Source organism: Tupaia chinensis, unplaced genomic scaffold (genome assembly GCF_000334495.1).
Source record: "Tupaia chinensis unplaced genomic scaffold, TupChi_1.0 Scaffold000318_1, whole genome shotgun sequence".
NCBI classification, from domain to species: domain Eukaryota; kingdom Metazoa; phylum Chordata; class Mammalia; order Scandentia; family Tupaiidae; genus Tupaia; species Tupaia belangeri.
The window spans coordinates 5,112,750-5,129,814 of record NW_006159811.1 but is presented as its reverse complement, the minus strand read 5'-3'; the positions used below and the strand labels follow the sequence as shown (position 1 = coordinate 5,129,814).

Genomic DNA, 17,065 nt, shown 5'->3' with positions numbered 1-17,065 from the left:
GAACTCAGTTCAACATAACTTTTTGTTTATGTGGTTCTTTTTAAAGTTTAAAAGTTTATGTTTCTGATTATGAAAGTTTATGTGCTCATTACAAAATGTTTGAAAGCTCAGATTAGGAAAAAAACATGGGGGGTCTATGGGTGGGGATCATTTATCATCCCATATCTCAAAAGCAATAATTTTTTTTTTAAGAATTATTTTATTTGAGGGACCAGCAGATGATGTAATGGCTGTGTTGCTGGATTCCCATATAATCAACCATGGTTCGAGTCCCGGACCTGGTGGCTTAAACTCATGCCGGGCGCATGTGCATGCATGCCCAAGATTCCGAGAGGAGAACGGAGAAGGGATTGCGGCGTGGCCATCCTCCCTGGGGGGGGGGTGATTTCTCGCTTTCTGTCTCTATGTCTCTCTGTTTTTCTGGTGAGCACATGTACCCTATAGCAAAAATCTCTCTAAAAAAAGAGAAAGAATTCTTTTATTTGACTGTATTTACTTATTTATTTATTTTAATTTGACCAGAGAGGGACAGAGAGAGAGAAAGTGAGAATGCAAACCACCAGGTCCAGGACTCAAACTGCTGTCAGCCATGTGGGAATCCAGCACCCTTAATCACCACGCCATCTGCCAGCCCCAAAAGCAACAACTTTTAAGCTAGTGATGTATGAGAGGTCTTCAAAACGTTTATGAACAATTTTGTATTATGAAAAGAAAGCATGGATTTCAGTATTTTTGCACCAAAATAAACTCATCCTTTTTTTTTTTTTTTTGAGGGGTTTTTGTTATAGGGCAGAGAGAGAGACAGAGAGACAGAAAGTGAGAAATCACCCCCCAGGGGGGATGGCCATGCCACAATCCCTTCTCCTCCATTCTTCTCTCGGGATCTTGGGCACGCACGCACACGCACCCTGCATGAGTTTTAAGCCACCGGGTCTGAGACACAAACCGTGGTCGACTATGTGGGAGTCCAGCGACATAGCCATTACGCTAACTGCTGGTCCCCCTAAATTCATCCTTTAATTATCTCTTTCCACACACTGTTACATAGTTAAGAACAAATTAGATCTGGGACATTTTTTCTATTTTTTAAATAAATATTAAATCATAAACAGTTCCCAATGTCATGAAAAATTATATACATATACTCATGTACATATACTTTTCATGACTACATACCATTCTATTCCTTTTTATATGGAAAATGGAGGAAGGACTTAAAATGTGGGGATTCAGGGATCCTAGGGAGATCTTTTACTTTATCTTTCTCAATTAACAACATACTGCTATTACTGCCTATCAAACCACACAAAACTTGTGGCAGAAAACAATTAATTATTGTCTTTCCCTGTTCTGGAGGTTAGATGGGCTTAGCTGGGTGGTTCTCCCTGGGATCCTGTAGATAGGTTATTCTCTACATGAATTCACAGGGATTGGTCACAAATCTCTTATTCCATGGTCTCTTCTTGTGGCTCAACATGGTAGTACCACAACATGGTAGTCTCAGCTAGTCAGACTTCTTATATGTTAACTGTCTTTCCCTGAAGAGTATTTTTAGATGCTCAAACAAAAGCTACAAGTTGTTAGGACCAGGCTTCAGAAGTCATTCTATCACTTGTGCTATGTTCTATTGGCTAGACCAAAAGAGACCAGATTTGAGAGGTTGAAGGAATAGACTCCACCCTCAGTGGGCGGCGAATCTGATGGTGATCATTGTAGAGACAAGCTACCACAGATGCTAATGTATTTGTATAGGGTCAGGCATTTGCACAGGTAACTCTGTGCAATTCTTAGTCCTGGTTCCCCTGGTTCCCCTGGCTGTAGAACAGAGCAAAAGGAGAGATTTATTTATTTCTTCCTCTGACACGTTAGTTCATTTTTTTTTAAATTTAATTCCATTTGTTATTATTATTTTTTAATTTGACCAGGCAGAAACAGAGAGAGAGAGGAAGGGAAAGTGAGAAAGTAAACTACTAGGTCCTGGACTTGAACCGCTGTCAGCCATGTGGGAATCCAGCACCTTTATACAACACGCCACCTGCTGGCCCCAGTTCAGTATGTTTTTTAGAACACCTTGGTATTTCAGTGACAAAGATTCTGGAAATAACTAGTTGCGATTAGTACAGGAATTGACAATATACTAAAATTTAAGCACGTTATTATAGCACTGTGTGTTTTTTTTTTTTTTTAATTTACTTGGGGGGAGGAGACAAAACACATTCTATCATGATTCTATTTTTATTTCTAAAAATAGATCTTTGAAGCTAGCTGATAAGAAAAAGCCTATTATTTTGAACTTGTATTATATGTATTTCTGGAGTCAGAAAACAGGTAGTAAATGTATAAAATACTTTTAAAATAAATTAATGTGTTTTAGCTTCATCTGGCTTTAAACTCTGAAGAGTGAATTTAGAATGAATAAAAATATAGACAATTGAAGCTAAATATTATTTTTATTTTGGAATTTTCTTTTTCCAAGTACCATTTTAATCTCTCTGGGCACCTGGTGAGTTACTTTACTTTAAACACTCTATCAAGCTCAGTGGGGGAAATGTTCCTGATTTCTTTGTTCGGAAGCTTGTCCTTGAAAGCTGTTTCTATCCTTAGGTGCTTTCATCCTAGCACAGCTGGTTTTTAGGTGTGTAAAATTGTTTAGAGGAGGAAAGTCTGAGAGGCTCTCATTCTTCTCTGCCCGTGCCTTCATCTGCTTGAAGCCAGAGGATGGATGGCACCACAAGGAGCGGGCACCAGGTTATGGGAATATTCTATAGGGAAGAAGAACTGGGTGGTCGGCGTCATTCTGAGAGTGCTGGTATCTCCTGGATAGGCATTTGCAAAGTTGAGAACCTCAGGAATGCAAAGGAGGTGATAGTGCTATCCTTCTATCCTTCTAATCAGCAGTTCATTTTCTTGCTTGCCCTTTTTTTTTTTTTTTCTTCTAAATATGCCTTAACTTTTCCTGGCCTTTGGCCAAAAGTAAGAGACTGTTGATTTTACTAGAAATCTGTGCCTTTGCTTTCCAGCAGCCCTGTGCCAGAAGGGAATTAATCAGTTCCAGCAAGCTCTGCCCAGCTCCAGTCCCTTGCTTCCCCTTCTCGTGGAATCAGACATGCTTAGACCTCCTCCTCCTTGGCAGAGGAATCTTTCAGCCTTCACAGGCTTGTGCCTGCTGCCTGTTTGGCAGCATCCATGCAGCCACAGCTGCCACCTTCTTTGATTCCCTGCCATCCTTATCTGTATTGCTTACACCTCACCGTGACTCACTTGTGTTTTTTTCTGTGTACTACCTCTTGTTAATTTGGTGGTTTTCTGGGGAATACATAGATAGCTTCGACCTAACTTTGTCTAAGGAATTGAGCTTCAGACACAGCTCACGATAACCTCCAGAAAGAGGACTTCACTGTTTTTTTTGCATTTTAATTACGTATTGCTGATAAGACAAGCATTCAGGTGGTGTCCTGGAGGGAAAGTGGCTGTCATCATTTGACTCTAGTGAGAAATTTCATATCACTTGCTGGGTATTGCCCCCTTGGTCTGCCAGGAATTTCTGGAAAGTGAGATGTCTCTCTATTCTCTTTCTCTGGCTCTCCCTTTGAATCATTGTATTTTAGGGTGGGAGAGTCCTACCACTCATGTTTCTGCTTCGTGACTCTGATTTGAACGTCGTTATTCACACAGATGGGGATGGAATGCTGATTCCTCTAGGATGTCTGATTATTTACTCAAATTTTTATAGTTTAAGATCCTATATTATATTCACAGACAGTATTCTTATCACCAAAAAGGCAGTCTCTTGGCCAGGTCTAAGGGTATGCTAGGTTTGCTCAGGAATATTCCAGAGTGTTTAGAGCTTGATGTCTTCTCTTAATGTAATGTACAATAGGCATTGAAGTCTTGGAGCATTTGTATGCTATGTGCTAATTCCCATCCTGGTTTTTATTTTTTCTGACAGAATGCCACCCAACCTGCAGGCAGTGCCATGGGCCATTGGAATCTGATTGTATCTCCTGTCACCCTCATGTCACTCTTACCAGTGGGAGCTGCAAGACCAGCTGCAAGGAAGAGCAGTTCCTCAACCTCGTGGGATATTGTGCTGGTGAGTGAAACCTCCTTTGGAATCTTCAGAAATCACTGAGCAGCTTCTGGGCTTGTTTATTCCAGGCATAAAGGCTTGACTTTGGTGCTCAGATTATGAGCGCTTTAACAGGAGATATTTGGGGGCCAGCCGGTGGCGTAGTGGTTAAGGCATTGTACTCCCACATGGTTTGACTGCAGTTAGAGTCCCAGACCGGATTCCTTAATTCATACTGGGCATGCATGAGTGGGTGCCCAAAAATCCAGAGAGGAGAATGGAGAAGGGATTCTGGCACGATCATCCCCCTAAGGGGGTGATTTCTCACTTTCTGTCTCTGTCTTTCCAGTGAGCGCGTGTGCCCTGTTGCAAAAATCTTTCTTAAAAAAAAAAGAGACATTTGTCTCATGTCGTAATACTTCCATTGAGCACTTAATAAATATTTTGTGGATTCAAATTAAACTGATAATAGTCTCGAAGGCCCGAAAAAACTTTGTATCACATATCAATAAACAATAAATAATGATAATAGTACCTTTGTATACATTTGGCAACTTTGTCTTAAGATAACAAAATATATTTTCAAAATAATCCCTCTAAAGTCTGTTTCCCTCTTGTCTGTTTTATCTCATGTCTCTTACTAGAGAGAACCTTTACCATCAGCTTCAGGCACAAAATTTCAGGGAGATTAACCTAAAAGCGTGTTGTTGCCTCAGGAGATGAGATTTTTTTGTCCTCAACTTAAAATTCTGATCTCAAAACAATAAATAAACAAAAAAGAAAACATAGTCTGAAATTTAAACAGCGTTGGAGCCATACATCACTTGTGCTCATCTCTCCATTCACACAACAAATGTGTATTTTTGAGTCCCTAGTAAAGTTCAGAAGCCCAGAATACAGAAAGAGATGAGTACGACAGTGACTGTGCCACCAAGAGCTTACAGTCTAGAGAGAGGAATTTCCATGTTAATGGGTTATTGCGTATTTCTTGACCCACTTCTTTTTTTTTTTTTTGAGAGGTTTTTCGCTATAGGGCGTGTACGCTCGCCAGACAGACAGAGACAGATAGAGAGACAGAAAGCGAGAACTCACCTCCCAGGGGTGTTGGTCACGCTGCAATCCCTTCTCCTCCATTCTCCTCTCTGGATCTTGGGCACGCACGCACACATGCCCGGCGTGAGTTTTAAGCCACCGGGTCCGGGACGCGAACTGCGGTCGACTACATGGAAGTCCAGCAACATAGCCGTTACGCTAACTACTGGTTCCCCCACTTCTTCAAATAGGAGAAACTTAGCCTTTGTAGCCGTTGTCCTTACTCTCAAGCACTGATTCAGAGGCATTCTGGGGTGCCACTGGACAAATGGGAAAAGTGTGAAAGCTGGAACCTGTCAGGGGATGCAGGTAGAGGGATTAACCTGGGTGAGGGGCTTGTCTTTGGGCAGGGAAGAGGTTTGGCAAATTATTTAGATCCCAGTACCCAGCAGGCCTGTTCGGTCTGGGATAGCTGATATTTCAGTTGTCCAACCTGGTGGCGGTGGTGGTAGTGATGGTGGCAGTGATGGTGGTGGAAGTGGGGGGGGAGGCACAGCAAGTCAATGGCAGTGCTCTAAGGGTGGCTGGTGGCATCATAGTTCAGGTAGTTTTTAACTTTTATACATGGCCTTAACTAATGACAAGTCATTGAGCATCAAGATCTAGACCCTAAGAAGACTGAACTATAGAGCACAGGACTCCAGCCCCAAAATGCTGGGTGAGAGCAGAAACTCAGTTGTAGAGACTGCAAACATTGTAGAAGCAAGCTTCAGAGTAATCAGAAACTTTACCAGCAGAAGATTGTGACTCTATTACTAAGTGCTGCCATTGTAATCAGGACTGTTTTGGGAAGTAAGCAAAGGAGTTTCTCCCCCAAAGGAGAATCTAGGGATGGCAGGGGCTGGTATTAGTCTGTAAGCTTGAGTTTAGCTACTTATTCTCACTTTAAGATATGGAGGGGCAGCTATGATGAGAACTAAGAGATTCCTGACATGGTCAAAGCATCTCAGTGGATAATTACTAAGAAACACTGAGCACAAGGTGCTGAGTTGCTGTTTGAACACAAAGATCTTCAGGAGATAAGCCAAAGACATCAGTACAGTTGACAAATATTACAAAGCAATCGATAAACAGTAATATCAACAGGTATTAAGGGCTATCAAAGTTCAAAGTAGGGAGAATAAGAAATAGAAAACTCGTGGAGGGGAATGGAAATACTTCAGAAAGATAGCTAGAAAGGGAAGGTCAGATGGGCTTTCTGAGGAGTCTATACTAGGAGACAGGCCCAGAGTTAAAGAATATGGACCACTCATGGCCAAAGAGTCAGTCAAATGGATGATGAACATGGTTAGTATTAAAGCATATTAGATTAACTGCTTGGGAAATTTAAGTTGGAACCAGAGTATACAGAACCCAATGTTTTAGGCCAAAAGTTTGGACTGGATCTTACAGGCAGTAGGGTCATGAGAGTTTTGGAGATGACTGCAACTTGACGAAGGGTATATTATTGGCAAGATGTCTACAAACTGATGAATCTGGGCAAGAGGTAGAAATTGATATGTACCTTTTATGATAGCTTTTCTATTACCAATCTATTCTGCATGTGGACCCTAAAACTTTTATGTTCAGGCATATTTTATAAATAAATGTTTATATAAGGAGATTGGAAAATTTTAATTTTTAATGAGCTCTGTTCTCTCCAATGTCCAGAACACTCTTTGATAGTAAATTAGGTGGTTAGGAGGTACATTAATTTTGTAAAGCTAATAGGAGACCATTAGACTAGAGTCATGGGACTGAGCTAAGTGAGAGTCCCTAGCCTTGGAAGAGCAGGTCCTAGTAAAATAGCTGGGGGAGAAAACAACAACAACAACAACAAAACAAACAAATAAACAAACAAAACAACGAACCTTGGCTGTCCTGGGGATTAGGTGTATTAAGTGATGGTTCTAAATAAAGTAACCATTCTCTGGTGCTTGGAAATCCTTTGTTGAATCAAAACTGTTGTATAGTATTATAGTTTAACCAGTGATTTCAACTGTTGAACTTTGGGGGAAGTGTATTGATTCCAGAGTTTTGCTTTTTCATCAAATAGATGCCTTTTTTAGCTTACTCCACTTCTCTATGTAGTGTTGCAATGTTGTCATTCCCTTACTGACTTATCATTTTTTAAACCCAGGCTCTGTTCTGAGCTCTGTGAATACAAAGATGAATGAGATGTGGTACTTGCACATAAGAAATGTACAGTTTAGGCTGACCCCTTAGCCTAATAGTTAAGGAAATGGATCCCACATGGCCGACTACAGTTGATATCTCGTGACTTGAGAAAACATGTCAGGCATATTTGGGGGAAGGAGGAGAATGCCTTAGATCCTACCAGGATGGAGAAGTAGAAAAGAAGGGATTGCAGCATGACCACACTTCACTGAGGGGCGCTTCTCCCTCTCCTCTCCTTTCTCTAGTGAGTGCTTGCACCCTTTGGCAATTAAAACAAATGTAAAAGAAATATGCAGTTTAGTGAAGAAAGTTTATTAGTTTGCTAGAGCTGCCACAATAAAATTTCAGACTGGGTGGCTTGAACAACAGAAATTTATTTTCTCACAGTTCTGGAGGGTGGAAGTCCAAGATCAAGTTGCCAGCAGGGTAGATTTCCTCTGTAGTCTATTTTTTTTTTTTTTGCTATAGGGTGCATGCACTCTCCAGAGAGACAGAGAGACAGAGATGCAGAAAGTGATAAATCACACACACCCCCCCCAGGGGCAGGGTGATGGCCATGCCACAATCCCTTCTCCATTCTCCTTTCATGATTTTGGGCACACATGCACATGCAACTGGTGTGAGTTTTAAGCCACCAAATCCAGGACCCAAAACAGTGGTTGACCATATGGGAGGCCAGAGCCTTAACCACTATGCCACCTGCTGGCCCCATTCTCCATGGTCTTGACTTACAGATGGCCACTGCCTTGTTGCCTCTTTACATGGTCATCCCTCTTGCACGTGCACGTCTAGTGTTTCTCTGTATATCCTAGTTTCCCTTTCTTATAGGTACACCAGTTAAGTTAGATTAGAGTTCACACGTAATGGCCTCATTTTAATGTAATCATTATTTCTTTAAAGTCACAATCTGAGAATTTGGAGGTTAGAGTTTCAATATAGGAATTAGTGAAGACACAATTCAGCACATAACAAAACAAGATTTGTGTCTGATATGATAAAGCTGTATACTCTGAGCACGGCGCAGGATATGAGATAAACCTGTGGGCCATGACTCTGCCCTGGGCTGGAAGGTGTATATGTGTGTGTGTGGAGAATGGGAATGAAGGCTTTCTGGATCATGTCACAACAGAGATGATTTTGACAGGTGAATGAGAAGTAAATAAGGGTTTGGAGATTTGGAGGGTAGAACATTCCACAGGATAGGCTAAAGGATATTATCTGTTCAGACGCCCACAAAGAGTTCAGTAGGAGCCAGCCCTGAGTATGGGAGTGGTAGGAGCTGAAGTGCATTTAAGCAGGCCCAGGATATCCTACTGTATACTCAGTTTAAGAAGAAACTACTTTGTCTTCATGGCTATGGGGATCTCTTTAGAGGTTTTTAAGCAGGGAATGTCATAGTAGCATTTTTGTAAGGATCTGTGGAAGATGACTTGGAAGAAGGCCTGACTATGGCTGACTATGGTAGGAAGACCTCTAGGAGATAGTTGCAGGAATCCAAATGACAGTAAAGTTTTTTTAACCAAGAATTTGTTGAAGGGATGAAGAGAAGAGGTTATGGCTTGACCAGTCATTAATGATGTACTAGGTTGATTCATGTAAAATTGCCATTTGGGGGCCAAAATAGTTAGAGTGACAATTTCATATGGTTCAACCTAATAAAAACAACAGAAACTGGTGATCTCTCAGCCTTGCAGGTTATAGGAGAGGGAATTTTGTAGATAATTTCCAAGTTTCTGATCATAGAAAGTTAATTCATAGAGTACCATTTGCCAGGCAGGAATAGGTCCCAGAGGCAGGGAGGAAGATGATGCACTTGGATTTGGAAGGGTTTGGACGGATTGAATTTTGGGTAAGAGTTTGACATCCTGGGTAGTTGTTCAGCAGCAGGTTGAAGGTATAAGTGTGCAGGTTTCTTACCATAGCTACCTGGAGCTTATCATCTATCTAAATTTTACCTTGAACCTAAAGTCCTGGAATTTTGTGTGTAGGCGTTTTTGTTTGTTTGTTTGTTTGTTTGTTTTAGATAGAATCTGTCTATGCCACAGTCCCTGTGCCTCAGCCTCCTAAGTAGCTGGAATTATAAGCACACATCACTACACCTGGCTTTTGATGGTGATCTGGGAATTAAACCCACACCTCCCATGTGGCCTGAGCTTGCCAAGCAACAGCGTCCAACTCATACCACTGTAACTGGGCCAATTTCTTTCCTTTCTTTTTCTTTTCTTTTACTTTCTTTCCTTTTCCTCACCTCTCCTTCCCTTCCCTTTCCTTTCCTTTCTTTTTTTCCTTTTCCTTTTCCCTTTCCTTTCTTTCTCTCTCTTTCTCTTTCTCTTCTTCTTTTTCTTTAAACTGAAGTGTTGCCTTAGTTATGTGATAGTTAACGTCGTTCAATGTTTAGATGACTTATACCGAAACTCAGGAAGGCGTTAGGGAAAGCCAAGCGATGACAGAGAACGTGAAAGATAACCCACCTCACATTGTGCCAGGAGTGGCATGTACTTTACTGTCCTCGGGAAGGCTAAGCTATTGGCAGCTCTTCAGATGGGCCCACTCTCCCCATCTATCTGTGTTGGTGTCTTCCAGCATAGTAGGATTTACTTGCAGAATTTATTCTCTGTTCAGTACCTCAAATCATCGTCGGAGATCTCTTAATTGTACTTAGCTGTTTAAAAAAGAAAATTACATCTAATCTATCACACAGACAAGAGTAAACACATCCTGGGAACAGGTCCAATAACCTCAATGTGCTCCCACATATGGAGATGTCATTCGTGTGGCATTTTTTTCCCTCCGAGTCTATCAAAACTAATAGAGAGCTTAGGAGATTTAGACCAGGTCTGAAGTTTCCAACAACGATAAATGAACTAGGTGAGAGGCAGGAGCACCTAAGATGCGGGAGACATGGTTAAGTGCTGCAGAAAGCAGGGTTTCTTTCTCATAGATTTTTTTTTTTTGAAAGTCCGGCCCTCCCCCCCCATATCTCAGTAACATTATCAAAAAATGCCAAAGCCAGGCGCTATCTCCATTTGTCTTTCTTGATTAAAAGTTTTCTTCTGCTCATAGAAGATGGAGAAAAATGAAAGGAAAACTCTTAGATAAAAACCTAAGGGGAAAATGTTCAAATGCAGATGCATTTTTAAAAAAATGTATTGAGGGTGGCCGATTGCCTAATAGGATGACTAAATCTCTGAGTTGTTAGGTAGAAAAGAGATAATACTGAGAGAATAATATTACAAAGGGAAAGACCGGAGGAATTAAAATACTTGATGTGATAGGATGGTACAATTTGGGGGGCAGGGATTAAAATTTTGTTATTATTTGTACAGTAATTTTTAAAATACTGGTTCACTTTTCCTCACAAATCTGTGCAAGACTGTAAACAAAAAAAGACAAGTAAAGAAATAGTTCTCTGAACATTTGATATTGTTTTCCATGGAATTCGAGTCTATGCAATGGTTAGTAGGTATTGGGTCATCGGCAAAGTCATGACACATTTTTGCGTAGAAAAGTACGTCTTGACTTTCCTGATGACCTAATATTACTCACAAAAAAGATTCCTGGCCAAATGAATTTGGGAACATCATTTGGTTAAATAAAATTAGGTAATTGTTTATATTTCAGGATTTCTCAGAACCTTAGAACTGCAGATTTGAGGGCCAGCCTGACAGTGTGGTGGTTAAGGTGGGCGGATTCTCACATGGCTGATTGCATGGTTTGAGTCCTGGACCCAGCAGCTTAGGAAACATGCCTCGTGTATATGCACATGTGCCCAAAATCCTGAGAGGAGAATGGAGGAGAGAGGATTGCATTGTGGCCACCCCACTAGAGGATACTTCCTCATTTCCTCTCTCTCTCTCTCTCTCTCTTTCTTTCTTTCTTTTTTCCTGCTGTAGGGTGCATACACTTGCTAGAGAGACACAGAGAGAGAGCAGTGAGAGGGAAAGTGAGAAATGAGCCCCCAGGGAGGATGGCCATGCTGCAGTCCTTTCTCCTCCTGGGACTTTGGACATGCACACATATGTGCCTGGCATGAATTTCAAGGTCTGGAACTTGAACTACAGTTGGCCATGTGGAAGTCCAGTGCTCAACCACAATGCCACCTGCTGGCCCCCAACATTGCGAATCTTCGAGGTGGAAAGGGCTGGACGTCACTGCCCAGACATTGCACCGAAATCTTTTCCCCTCTGTCATGGTCTCTCACAGAGCTAGCCAGTGATTCACAGAATAGTCTGTGGGAAGCCCTGAACTAACTGATGTTGATTTTGTTTTGTTTTAGTTTTTGCTATAGGGAGCCTATGCTCACCAGAGAGTGAGACAGAAGGAGAGAGAGGAGAGAGAGAAAGTGAGAAATCAGCCCCTGGGGGCATGGCCACATTGCAGTCCCTTCTCCTCCAGTCTCTGTTTGGGATTTTGGGCACACACACACACACACACACACACACACACACTCCTAGAGTGATTTTTCAAGCCACCAAGTCCGAGAATCTGACCACAAAGTTGACTGTGTGGGAACCAACACCTTAACCTTCATGCCACCTACTGGCCCTGACATTGATATTTTGAAGCATTCATTGGCACTCTGAAAAGGCAAAATGAGACTATGAACCTGTGAACTGATTGTGGCTGGCCTGCCAGCTTTGACCTTCATTGCTTTCTCTTTTTCTTTTCCTCTCTCTGCCTCCCTCCCTCCTTCCCTTCTTTGCTCCTTTGGCAGGCACAGGGGCAACCCGAGAACATGAGTGTTTGCCACCACTTTAACATTTTTCTTCAGATTATAAAAAAATCTCTTAAGACCCATCCGTGATTTCTCCATTTATTATCATCATTTTCTGAAGGAATGAGGACCCTAAAAATTTTTTGGTGGAAAAGTCTAAAAGCTCATGTTAGAAGAACAACAGATCTTTATTTGGGAATAAGTTGATATAACTGCAGCACTGAGAAATGGAGGCAAAAAAAAAAAAAAAAAAAAAAAAGAAAGAAAGAAAGAAAGAAAAAAAAAGAAAAGAAAAGAAAGGCCTGTGCAGTTGAACATAACTCAGACCCTGGGAAGGCGCCCTATGCAAGCCAGTGCTCCCGCTCTTGCCTCCAGACACGGTGACCCGAGGCAGAGGGGTGAGCACCAGTTCTGTTTTACAGCAGCTTCCATTGTGCAGGAGAGAGGCTTGGCACTGCCCTAAGTCTTGCTGTAGCTGCTCCCGTGGTTATAAATGGAAAGGAAGAAAAGAGGCCCAAATTTTAAACTTGTAGCAGTTTTACTGTCTTATTTCCATGGTTAGAATGCTACGCATCTATTTCTCAATGTCTGGCCCAGACTCCTTCCTTTCCAGGCCAAGCTTCCTCTTGGCATCTCCGAAGTTGTAATTCCTACTATGTTGGTTGTTTCTACCAATTACCTAGCACTTGGCACAGACGAGCTCACGTTCTCTGTGAGTGATCTTTTCATGGGCATCTAATAATAGCTGATGATTCCAAGGGCTTATTATATAAAAAGCACTGCATTCATTGCTTTTCTTTTTAGAAAAATTTTCTTATTTATTTTTATTTCTTTATTCATGGGAGAGCTTATGTATACATGGGGGAGGGTGAAAAAGAGAGAGAAAGAGAGAGAGATGGTCCCCCAAGGACTAGTCATGCCAAGATCCTTTTTTCTAGTCCTCCAGCCTGGCAGATCTTGGGCGTTTGCACACATGCCTGGGGTGTTTCAGGCTCCCGACTCTGGAGATTCGAACTACAGCTGCCATGTGGGATCTGGCTTCTCTGGAGCAATGCATTTTCGTGACATCATGGAGCTGGCCCTGTGCTAATTGTTATGAACATATTTGTCATGTAACATTCAAAAGAATCCTCCAGGGTTGGTACTAATTTTATGCCCATTTTGCATATTAGGAAACCAAAACTGAGTTTAAGTAACTGTTTCAAAATGACAAAAGTTGGGAGTGACAGAGCAAAAATTTGAACCTAGAGAGTAGGATTCCAGAATCTGCTCTGTGGTACAATCCACGTTGTTGTTCTCTGTGATGCTAAGTATAACTGAGTATGCACAGTAAGGAGTCAGGATTATTATTATTATTATTTTAGTTGGTAGATTAAGGTGTTGATTGGCAATGATGACATGTAAGGTGGCGTGGAGAAGCACTATTAGGAAAAGTTGCAAGAATTGCTAGTCTGGTTTATTATTATTATTATTATTTTAGATTTTTTGCTAGAGGCCATGTGCATGCACCAGAGACAGAACGAGGGTGGAGGGGGAAAGGAGAGTGAGAAATCTCCCCCTGGGGGGGATGGCCCTGCCACAATCCCTTCTCCATTCTCCTTTTGGGGGTTTGGGCACACACACATTTGCCTGATGTGATTTTCAAGTTGTTGGATACAGAACGAAAACTGTGCAGTTGGCCCTGTGAAGTCCAGTGCTTTAATCTCCATGCCACCTGCTGGTCCAAACTTGCTGGACTGTTTTAAATGCTAAGAAAGCTGATTAAGACTGTCACGTGGACATGTGTTCCTACTCTGTATTTTTCTTATTAAATGAGTAAATTTTAAAGAGTATTAATGGATACCAAGTTTTTATCATTTATATCACTCCACATTTAATCAGTGTATTCATACATACAATTTTTTGGTAACTGTAGTCAACAGATACATATTACTTCGTTCTTTCCCCTAAAATATCACTTTAATTTTTGTATTTCTATATGTTAGCAAATGTTGGAAGAATCCAGGTAATTTGTCATTTTTAGTAGCTACATAGCATTTTGTGATGATTGTGTATCTTAATTTGGCCATTTCCTGTTGTGGGCCGAGGAGATAACAACTAGGAGGTAGATTTTGTGCTTGGTCTGTGGTAGGTTCAATATGACTTCCAAGGCTACCCCTGCGACTAAATATGTTTTCCATCTTATTGTTAATATCAATAATGGGAGACCAGCAGATGGTGTCGGGTTTGGGGTGCTGGACTCCCACATGGCTAATCATGGTTCAAGTCCCAGACCTGGTGGTTTGTTTTTTTAATTTCCCTCATTCCTTCTCTCTCTCTCTGTTGAGTACATGTGCCCTGTAGCAAATTTAAAAATAGTAATAATGATAAATAAAATAATTTGAAAAATAATAATAGGGGCCAGCAGGTGGCTTGGTGGTTAAAGGCATTGGATTCCCACATGGCTGAATGCAATTTGAGTCTCAGACCTGGTGACTTGCTTTCTCACTTTCCTTCTCTCTCTCTCTCTCAGTCTGTCCCTCTCTGGTCAAATTAGAAAGAAAGAAAGAAAGAGAGAGAGAGAGAGAGAGAGAGAGAGAGAGAGAGGGAGGGAGGGAGGAAGAAAGAGAGAGGGGAGAGAAAGACAGGAAGAGAAAAAAAGAAAGAAAGAAAAAGAAAATAATTATTTTAAAATAGTAATAATGGTGCTTTGTGTGTTTTTATCATTTTCAAAGCATTTCTCACTTCTCTTCTCATTTGATTTCCCAGGAGACCTTCCTGCAGAATTGGGAATATTAGGCAATTCCCATTTTGTTGACCAGGAAATTAAGAGCTCAGTTGAGGACCTATTATATAGTTGGGAAAGTCATGGCATATTTTTCTATGTTTTTTTTTAATGCAAGAATGTGTCATGACTTTCCTGACAACCCAGCAGTATGTAGAAGGTGCTCAAGAAATATTGTGGAAAATGAAGGAGTCGAGTAAGGTATTCTACTGTCTAGTCTAGTCCCCTTCTAATGCATCATCTATGATAATTATGTGGAATCATATTTTGGTTCTTATCTTTTTTACTTTCCTCTTCATTCCATCTGGTCTTGTTCTTTTATCTCTCTACTTTCAATTTTCTCGTGTCTTCTATTTTTTTTAACACTTGCTTCTTTATTTTCCTTATCTTCTTTTTTGTAATGCACTTTCTTTTCTTATTTCTCATCTTGTCACCCTATCTCCTATTGTTTGAACTATGAATTGCATATCCAGTCTCTAGAACTTTCAGTGATTGTCTCTTCCTTATTCTCCCAACTTGTATTTTATTTAAGAGTCCACACTCGCTGCTGAGGGTTGATTGAATATTTCAAGGCATTTCTTCTCTTTGAGCTTTTTGTTTCAGGAAAAACAAAACAAAACAAAACATGAGCTATGCTAAAATTGAGGCCATCTTAAATTTAAAAAGGAAGAACTTGTATTTTCTCCTTCATGTAATTTTTATTAAACCATACGTTACCTAGCTTTTGCAGTGACAGAAAGACTTTACTTCTGAACTTCAACTCTCAAGCTTCTCAGTGAAGTCAGGATTACTATTGTCTTTGTGAGAACTGTGGGCCAGGGTCTGAATTGCAGAGAAGGCTTTTGTAGGTTTATGTTTAAAGAACACAGCTACAGGGACCAGCAGGTGGCATGGTGGTTAAAAGCACTGGACTCCCACGTGGCCTACTGTGGTTCAAATAGCAGACCTGGCAGCTTATTTTCTCATTTTCTCTGTCTCTGTCTCATTCTCTCTTTAGTAAGTGCATGTGACCTATAGTGTACGGAAAAATAATGATAATAATAAATAAAATTAAATAAGTAATTCTTTAAAAAGAAAAGAACAGAGAAGGGCCAGCAGGTGGCGTGGTGGTTAAGGGCGTTGGACTCCCACATGGCTGACCACTGTTCAAGTTCCAGACCTGGCGACTTGCTTTCTCAACTTTTTTCCCTCTTTCTCTCTCTCTCTCTCTCTGTCCCTCTCTGGTCAAATGAAAGTGAATAACTAAATAAAGTCCAAATAATTCTTAAAAAAAAAAGTGCACAGCTACATTTAAAATCGTGGACTACCTTCATCAGTACTAAAGACAGTAAAACCAAGGCTGTACTTACCTACTTTTTCTTACACATCTAAGTCTCTGGTTTGCTTGTGATGGGCAAACACAGTAGCTTATTTGCATGTATAACCAGTATCAATGTCAGTTCTGACTGGATCCACTGCGGATAAAGATGAATAACTAATGTTAGTGAGTACTCTCTATGTGCCAGCTTTTTGCATACATTATCTCATTTAATCCTGGCTGCAACCTCAGGAGGTGGGTCCCGTGGGTTAGGATCTTCTCCATTTCAAAAGGCCATGAGACTGGGATAAGAGATAGTAACCCTTTTACCCAGTTGCCCAGCAAGTAGGCCGTAGAGCCAGGCTTCTTATCCACACAGTGCCACTTCAGAGGGCACACAGGTGACCACTGCCTCATGAGCTTGGCCTCATTACCTGACCACAGTCCCATGAGGCCCTCTCTGTATGTCTCAGCCATCATTTTCTTGATCTCTCTGATGCTTTGCGATCTTGCCCAACGTGGTCTTTCCATGCACTCTGTACCCTCTTCCTCCACTCAAATCTCAGCTGAGTCTCCACACACACTCTGGAGGGCTGCTTCCTTTTTGCGCATAAATGAACAGTATCTGCTAAAAAGACTCACAAACCTCACTCGCTTCAAACATTTTTGTCTACTCGCCTCTTTTTCCTTCCTTTGAGAAAGGAGCTCCCCCACTGTGCCCCAGAACCCCTCTGCCCCCGCCTTCCTGAGTTGGTCTCTCCGAGCAGTTACTCCTACTGACCACACACTCTGTTTCCTTCCTCCCTTCTTTATTTTTCCTACTCGTCTCTTTGTTCCACTGAGGGCCTCAGTGTCTTTCACAATCTTCATTTTTATTCCATTTTCTCACTAGCTTTCATCTCAAGTGCATAGAATGGTGCTTTCCAGACCCTCCTTGGCCTCTGCCTGCTGGCCACCTGATCCACAGGCATG

At 41.3% G+C, this 17,065-nt stretch overlaps 1 protein-coding gene across 1 annotated transcript in view; it reads left to right on the top strand.

Moving 5' to 3' along the window:
• FRAS1 (Fraser extracellular matrix complex subunit 1) overlaps nucleotides 1-17,065 on the top strand; it is a 321,939-nt gene that overhangs the window by 105,681 nt on the left and 199,193 nt on the right. Inside the window, 1 exon segment of the mRNA XM_027773018.1 lies at nucleotides 3,950-4,093. Within this exon segment, the coding sequence (XP_027628819.1) occupies nucleotides 3,950-4,093 (144 nt within the window).